At 34.9% G+C, this 9,331-nt stretch overlaps 1 protein-coding gene across 3 annotated transcripts in view; it reads left to right on the top strand.

The window, feature by feature from the left end:
• The window catches only part of LOC113517846 (uncharacterized), a 73,050-nt gene extending 64,158 nt beyond the window's left edge, over nucleotides 1–8,892 (top strand). For all 3 annotated transcript variants that reach the window (XM_026902583.3, XM_031911484.2, XM_026902582.3), the window contains exons 6-9: nucleotides 533–665; nucleotides 1,439–1,673; nucleotides 4,912–5,105; nucleotides 6,381–8,892. In XM_026902583.3, the coding sequence (XP_026758384.2) occupies nucleotides 533–665; nucleotides 1,439–1,673; nucleotides 4,912–5,105; nucleotides 6,381–6,478 (660 nt within the window). In that variant the 3' untranslated portion in view covers nucleotides 6,479–8,892. The remainder of the gene's footprint in view (nucleotides 1–532; nucleotides 666–1,438; nucleotides 1,674–4,911; nucleotides 5,106–6,380) is intronic.
• The last annotated feature ends 439 nt before the right edge of the window (nucleotides 8,893–9,331 follow it).

The raw sequence follows: 9,331 nt of genomic DNA on the forward strand, positions 1-9,331 counted from the left end.
TCAAGATTTACCATAATGTTCTTCATAAAAACCCGCCAGAAGTGTACCTAGATACCTGCTAGTGGGGGGAAAGGGATTATTAGTAATGGATACTGAGAATCCCATTGCTAGCAATATACCCAACCAGGTCGACCTCCTCGCGGTTCTCCCTGTAAACTATCATGATTAATTCCTGATGAATTCATCATGATGGGCTAACTGGCCTGTTTTCATTCTCATCTATCACCCTTCACTGGTGCTCCGCCAGCGTATCCCGTTAGCGCAGGAGGGGTTACCATACCATTTTCACCCATCAAAGAAAAGATACCTGCTAGTCCCGATCTTTAGTATTATAATGGCAACAAATAAACATAAAAAGTCAAATTTCTTGCCATTTCACTTCTCAGTAACATATTTAATAGTCAACTGGATGGTAGAATTTAAAAAAATGTGCCTAAGTGACCATGTATGTCGAAAACAAATAAATTCTTGATATTAGAACTTCGATACTGTCATAATACAATCAATAAAAAAATAATCAAACGTCTTCCAGGCTGTCGAGGAGCAGTTCATGTCGCTGTGCTACGCCGGTCACATGCCTGGGTACACGATGGGCTACAACCAGCACGGACTCGTGTTCTCCATCAACACTCTCAGCCCCCTGGTGCTCAAACCTGGAAATACACGTTAGTATTTTAGATATATTTTTTAGTAAACCAAATCTAGTGGTTCATGTAAATAGGTACTGATATATACCGTCTAATTGATGGTAAACAACAACTACAGTCCACGGTTTGCAAGGTCATAGGCATCGCCCTCGTATTACCAAGCTTGGTGACAAAGGCCTTGAAGAATCTTAAGGTACTTCAAGATGGAAATTACTTAAAAGAAAATTACCATTTAGGCGCTAGATTTGCCCACTAGATGCAGTGTACTACTTTCACGCATTCTTTAAAAACCTGTTGAGGTTGTATACATATTGTCTCTCTCATACTGAAACACAGTACTCATGCAAGCTAACAAGCGGCTTCAGTAGCATGGTAACGTTTTTATAGTCGCAGATTTCTTTATCTAACCTGGTTAATAGCCATGTTGATGTACAAACTATGTATTTCCTAAAGGTCTCTAAAATATGTTCAAAATTCCAAACTGTCCCCCAGACAAATCTATTAGCGAAAGACTTTGCACGAAAGTCGTTTGCTTGAGTATCTCTGTCCCATTCGTGTTTCTGCCGTGAAACATTTGTGTTTGCATAGCGGTGTTTCAGTTTGAAGGGTGGGATATGGCAGTGAATTTACAGGGTCCAGAGGAATAACACCTTAGACCTTAGCAATGGCAACGCATGAAGATATCATGGGTGATACAATATATTCTCGTATATCCACGCTACTGTTCGTGTCTATAGACACGTCAGTTAGTTTGCCATGAAAAGAATTTTAACACACATCTTTGTCAACAGCGAGGACATTCATCACTCGCGCTCTGCTAGCTGCCAAGTCGTTCAGTGAAGCTGAAGATATTCTCCGTGACGAGGGCCTGGGCATCGGCAACGGATTCTCGGTCAATATGCTGTGGACAGACCCTCAGGGTGGCCGCCAGTTGTACAACATTGAAGTGGCACCCGACCTCAAGGGCGACAGGTCCTTATTGAACATACACAAGTACGATAAAGAAACACTGGTGCACTGTAATATGTAAGTATTAACTTTAATAATACTAGTTTTATGATTCATTTAAAATTTCATTTCCATGAAGAAGTAACATTCGTTGCTATCGAACTACTAGGATACTCATGCTTAGTTTTCCAGCACATTGTACTGTCTTCATCACTGATTCCTTCACCGTTACGCCTATTAGGCTCTGGAACGCCCTGCCCATTGACATTAAAATTGCTAGAATTAAGTTCGCTTTTAAACAAACGCCACGTTCTCATTATTTCAACTCTCGCCAAACCTAATTCTTTACATACTTATTTTCCATTAGGCTTAATTTCTCGGTTTAAGGTATTGATAATATTTTTCATCATTTGCTTTATGTATTTACTGGAATAAAAGTATAATTTTGTCTGTATTTATGAAAGAAGAATAAAAGAGAGAAATATTTTTATTCAAGTAAACTTAGTTTTAAATATTTTTGAACAACCATTGTTTTTCATTACCGCCATTCACGAGTATGACGTATGAGCCAGCCATAGCCGAATTAAAATTATTTCATGCTACTTGTGCATACTTCATAACGGTTGCAGTATTCATACATTACACAGGAAAATGCATACGTTTATTATTAATAAAACCGCTACGCATTCTTCATTTAACAATTCTGGTGGTATGGTAATAACAAAAACAATCTTGTCAGTAAGTTAAAGAAAATATTATGAAATAATTAGGTTTTTTTATATACTATTACTCTAAACTCATTTAATCTGTAATATACCTTCTTGTAAACAATTTGTTTTATGCAAAATTTGAACCTTTTGTCAAGCAAATTCAAAACAAACTCTAACAGTTTGTTATAAAATTTTACACCTTTCCCACGGAAAGGATTACTCAATTTAATTAAATGGTATTTGAGTAATATTATTTTTTGATTATTCCATAAGCTTTTATTAGTACAATTCTTACTCTCTCAATATTCTTGTAAATGTATTGGGAGGCAGCTGTGACGATATATGATTCTTTGTACGTTCTCGTACTGACTCCTCGAACCCATGCCATAAATAGAACGAATAGCTCTCTTTTGTAAAATAAATATTGTATTTATATCCGCTGCTTTATCCCACAACAGTATTCCATATGGCATAATGCTAAAATAGCTAAAGTAAACAATTAGAGCAATTTCTACATACGTTAATTACCTAATTCTTTTAACTGCATATGCTACTGAGCTACATTCTAGCTAATTTGAAAATACATGCACCCTATTATTATTTACACTCTATTGTGATACTTAAAAATACGATGTCGCAAAAAAAATTAAGTGTTTATTGTCCAAAATTAAATGGGACAAAAAAATTATTTGGTCGAGACATGGACGGTACTAAAGTCCCTCCAGCGGTACCAGATTAACTATAAATATATCGAAGATGCTGAAGTGTGGGTATAGTAAGGCAACGATATCTATCCGAATACAGAACCAGAGTACAAAACGCATCCCAGTGCAGAAAGGTGTAAGACAGGGTGACGTCTAATCCCCGAAACGCTTCACAGCTGCATTGAAAGATGTTTTTAAACTTTTGGACTGGAAAAAATAATGCATATGGAAATAATGCAATGGCGAATACATCACTCGCCTTCGATTTGCCGATAATATAGTAGTCATGCCGAAATCTCTAGAGAACTAGAATACTACGCTCAAGGACCTCAATAGTGTTCAATAGAAGGCCTTAACATGAACACGAACAATACTAAAATCATGTCTAACGTCCATGTCACACCTATACCGGTTATGATCAAGAATACTATGTTCGAAGTTGACGACGAGTATAATACCTGGAATAACTAGTCCGACTAGGTTAGTCCAACTTCGATCGAGAGGTCAATCGACGAATCAAACTCGGCTGGGCAGCATTCGGAAAATTGCGCCACATTTTCTCAGCCAAAATACCTTAAAGTTTAAAGACAAAAGTCTTTAAGCAGTGCGGGTTGCCAGTAATGACTTATGGAACCGAAACATGCTTCTACATGGGTGCCCATATGCAAAAGCTTCAAATTACTCAGCGAGCTATAAAGAGGGTTATGCTTGGAGCCTCTTTGCGTGATAGAATCCAAAATGAGAATATTCGCAGAAGAACTAAAGTAACCGACATAGCCCGAAGGATAAGCAAGCTGAAGTGACAATGAGCTGGCAAACATAGCTCCAAGAACCGACAATCGATGGGGAAGAAAGGTTCTTGAGTAGCGACCCAGTTCGGACAAATGCAATGTAGTGACGACTTCAAATGCATTGCAAAAAGTCAGTGGATGCCATTGATTCTGAACCCTTCCTTATGGCAGTCTATGGGGAGGCTTATGTTGAGGTATAGGGCTGAGATAATGATGATGATAAATCTACCTACCTTAGATTAAGAAGTGTCAATTGAATACACTTAGTTTTGGAAACATTTAACAACAAAGTATTAGTAGTAAAACGTTTTAGGACAGTGGAAACAACTCCACTACTTTAAAATTTTTAATGCGACATCTAACTTTGAGCATTATTAAAGTATCATCGACAAATAGAACTATATCTTCCCTACTATATAAGAAGGGAGGTCATTTATGTAAATTAGAAAAAGAGCCCTAAAATAGATCCCTGGGGAACACCCATTTTGACTTGAGCTCCTTTAGACTACGCCATTTATTTCAACTAATGCACTGTCATGTAAATAAGATTCCATTATTTTATTCCATTAGCTTTATTAATTTTTCATATGTACTCATGTTATTCATTTACCTTTCATAAGTCGAATAAATATATCATCTTATATATAAATATAAAAAACTTATATAAATAAATAAAAATACATTTTAGTAATCTGTTTATGTAGTAATGACGATCCAGGATCGTGCCGTTTTTGTTATGGTATTCAGAGTAAGTGACACACATTGCAAGGTAGTGAAATGGTATTCACAATTCAGAACAAGTAATGTTCGTACCTATATTGCTGTTTCGCAGCATAAATATTTCTGTTAATGATTTGGTCCAAGATGCAAGTTTCGATTCGATTCAAGCAAAACAGCATCTTGCAGTACACAGAATATACTCTGAGGCCAACGGTAATAGTACCTCTATGAGTTACTATTTCTGAGAAATAGTGTAAATTCTTTGCCATATAATTTTACTGCTAACTGAAACAGCAATTAGCGAATTACGAGTGTGGAACTATGTAGAAAAAATATTTAAAAAAATGAGATGACTTAACCAGTAAGTTGACGGTGACCCATCTATCCGCAGTTATCAACGTCTAAATGTAACAGAGGTAATTGGACCCATCATAGATAGCAGCGAGTCCCGCCTAGAGGCAATCCACAAACACCAACCTCCGCAAAGCCGACGCGATGTAACCGATATACTCTCTGACACGACCGGCAAAAGTTTCCAAGTGTTTCAGGAAAAACCTGAGTCTATAATCCAAACTATAGCAGCTGGTATGTATTGATCCTCATACGATACATTTCTTCTATTCTCTTCTTTCTTTTGCTAAACCGTTTATAATAAAAAAGAATAATTATAACTTTTTAAATATATATGTTAGGGTGGTCCTTATTTCTAAGAAAATTTATTTATATGTGGTGCTTAGTTTGATTTTATACCAAAGAAAGTATTTCAGTTTTTTTTTTTTTTTATTTTTGAATAACAATTCAAGGGTCGCTACTAAAGGTTGAATTTTAAATAAAAACTCGAAATGTCTACATTTATTGAATTATTGTATTCATAAGTCAGAAGATAAGAAATACAAAATTATTAATATTTTATATTTTTAAGAAACAAGTGTATTTTTTTTTTTTTAATATTATCGTACTTTCTCCTATACTTTTTCACCAACAGAAGCTAATATGTCTTTCTTTCTTCATTAGTTGTAATCAGTTTATCCACTAAAGCAGGAGTCTCCAAACTTTACATTAATTGTTGCATTAACTACAACAATAATTGTCGCAGACCGAATTAGGCCCGCGGCCCGTAGTTTTGAGACCCCTGTACTAAAGCAACACTACATTCCGCTGACATATAAACCAAATTTTTGGCAGCTCGACATCTTTGTACCAAGTCTCCACGTCTTTATATAAAAGTGTAGTAAGATACCGAAGATCTAGTAGAATCGTAAGAATATGCTGTTCGCGAATTTGTTTATATTTTTTTTGTGCATATTTTGGACGTAATTTTTTTTTTTCTTAAATGTAATTGTAAATGCTTTTCCGCGAAAGAAATCCTATTTGCGGCTGCTTCTGCAAGGATATTTGCCTTATCACCACCAGTTAATATTTTGCAGTCACTTTGGTTATTTGTATTGCAATTGTTCGTAAACCCTTCAAATAATTGTACACGTATAGCAGGTTTCTAGTCCAGGCAGAGCGAGCGATTGATCCACTACAGCTGTTATGGTTGCTTAATAAACACTTTAATTAATTATCTCTTTTATTTAAGCAGCGATACAAAGTTGTTTTTAAAGTTTGACCACTGCTAGCGACCTCTAAATAGTATCCAAAGATTAAAAGAAAAAAAATATTTCATTGTTTTATGTATATATAATCGAATGACGAAGTGCCACGATGATAATTTAAATAACAATACATAGGGACCACCTATATATATATACATATAATTTTAAACAAAACTTGCTTTATTTTTCTCATAAAATTGTATTAAAATAATCGATGGCGCAGTCTATTAGGCGAAATGATAGCTATTATATTATTTTACAGGTATATTCGACCTAGAGCAAAAAACTTGGAGTATATACATAGACAAACCAAACAAATCGCAACCGGTGGCTATTCTACCAATTAGATTTAATATTTAATTAAGGCATTTATTTCTAAGGCGCAAGTCATACGTAGAGACTTTTTAAACCCACACATAAATGACGCGACACGCAGTTAAGGCCAGGGTTGCCAGTTGCCTCTTATCGACTTAAAATGCGGTATTAAAAATGAGCTAATAAACACACTAATGACCTAGTCCTCAAGCTAGGATACTCTAGGTTATGAGTAGCCCATCCAGGCTCGAGCCAAGTCGGTGAAGTTCTTTTCCTACATTGGCTCGACTGGACCAATAGTAGTACTAGTTACGATTGGTTACACAATCTCATATATCACAATAAATAAAAAAACTTTGCAAACAGGGGCGAAATGAGGGATGAAAACCGTATTTTCGAATTACTAGTTACAATAAGGTGCCATATGAAAGGTCTTTAGTTGTACAATCCCTTACAGATTTTAATTAATTTATATGCGTATATTTACTTTTCGACGTGATGAAATATGTCGAAAAAATACCATCCAATGTTAGAAGTATGTTAAGGATAGTTGTGAGATATGCTTTACTGGTGTAACGGAACATCCAGTGATAGTATTCATGAAACTGATCAACTTTCCCAAAGAGCATAGTCGAAGTATGGAAATAATTTTGAATTTTTTATACTAAATCTATTATATAATTATAACACCAACTAGCTTCAAAACCTCTTTTAAATCCTATTACCTCTTCTTTTAGTATTATTTTCCTTCATTTTCCCTCGTCATTCTCTCCTGTTGTGTGTGTGCTCTTAAATATGAGTTTGTTTATGTATATTCTTGTTTATACATATGTTTGTATACATTAGTATCTATATAACAGTGCGCCGCCTGCCCTTTGTCTTTTTTTCAATGTCCTCTACCCAAAGGTTGTCTGGTAGAGATTGCTTAGCAATAAGTCCGCCTTTTGTATCACTTCTCATTAATATTTACTGTATTTATTTTTTATTTTTTTATTATCATTTATTTTTATACAACTTAGAATGGCAAATAAGCTGACGGTCCACCTGATGGAAAGTGGTAACCGTCGCCTATAGACACGAGCAGTACCATGGACATAACAGAGTATACTGTTTCGTCCATGATACCCCCCATGTGTTGCCATTCCTGAGGGCTCAGGTGTTATTCCTCTGTACCCTGTAAATTCACGCCATATCCCACCCTTCAAACCGAAACACAGCCATGCAAACACAACTGCTTCACGGTAGAAACACGAATGGAACAGAGGCACCCAAGTAATCGACTTTTGTACAAAGTCTCCCTCTGTATTTTTTTACTTGGTGCAATAAATTGTAAAATAAATAAATATATGACTGAGCGATTTGTATAAAATGTTCAATAATTATTTTCACATTTCAAGCTTGCTCTTTGAGGAAACTTTGTGTACATTTTAATCTGTACTGTATTTCACTTGAATTGTTTATATTTCATTGTTTATTTTTATGCTTTTTGATGCAATAAAGAATTAAACAAATAAAGTTATTTAGTTTCCTATTAACTATCTCCAAATCTAGTCGACACCAGATACTTTGTGTATCAATTTACATTTTTGTCTAATTTTCCGATGACGAAAAACATAGGTATTTATTACCTGAATTACTCGAGAGAAGGCAGGAAGCTCGCCCCGGCCATGTTGAATCCAAATATGCCCCGTGAAATATGGACATGCCGAGTGTTTAGTGCACGCGTTGTCGGGTCACAATCATGAGCGTTAGTAACAATCAGGAGATTAATCGCCCCCCCCCCCCCCTCCTAACAGTTAATACCCTGTTATATTGCTGTAATACTACAGTCGTGAGCATTTATTTTATTTTTTGTACAACATATATTAATAGATTGGGTAAAAATATTTTTCTACCGAGCGGGCGTCTGGCAACACTGGCTGAGGCACAGCTGTTTTCGGCAATTCGGCATTCATCCAACCGCCTGATTCTGATACGAGCCATAGTAGGGAAGGGCGATACATATTATCATATAGCTGTAACTTTATTATATAATTATTGATTTTCTTATAATATAACATTTATTTCTATTTATTTGCATGTCACACAGTATAGATTAATTGTTACAGTATAATAAAATATAAGTATAGTTACAGATAAGCACGTAAAACATCATTTCCAAAGAGAAAAGCGTTCACATTTATTTATAAGAATTAGATTTATATACTATTATCATGCTTTACTTATTTATTGTATTATTACATTTTAAATCTTATTACAATTGCATACGTCATATGTCATACAATTACATATTTATTGTTAAAAAAAATATATTTTATAATGTATTTTATTTGTATTTAAATTGTTGTAATCTTGCGAATATAAATTGTTTTTAATTGTTATAATTATATTTCTATTGCAAAAAGCATGTATTTTTATTTATATTATTATATTAGGAATAAATATTTTATTGTTTTAACTACTTATTTCTTTTTTATTTTATCAAATACTACAGAATTAAAATATCTGACAGAGATAAATTAAATAAAAATTACATATCGCCTCACACGGAACATGACCTAGTTATGATATTAGAGTCTTTCAGCCAACTATTTTCCGTTTGTAAGATTGTGGTATACTGGCCATAGGGCCATAATAAGATGCGTAGAACTAAATTTATGTTTTCACTACATAATTTTTTTATAATTTTCAACCGTGTGATTATAGCATAGAATAGACCACCCCTTATCTTCCCGTGGGTGTCGTATAGGGCGACTAAGGGAGGGTGAGGGATGGACAACAACGTCCCTCTTAAAACTCCTATCCACCTGCCAAGCGTGTCAACTATAGACAAAACCCTCCAAGGGGAGGCTTATGTTCAGTCAGTGGCGCAAACACTATTTCTAAAGAAATTTATAT

Source organism: Galleria mellonella, unplaced genomic scaffold, assembly GCF_026898425.1.
Source record: "Galleria mellonella isolate WM207_F2 unplaced genomic scaffold, CSIRO_AGI_GalMel_v1 utg28, whole genome shotgun sequence".
NCBI classification, from domain to species: domain Eukaryota; kingdom Metazoa; phylum Arthropoda; class Insecta; order Lepidoptera; family Pyralidae; genus Galleria; species Galleria mellonella.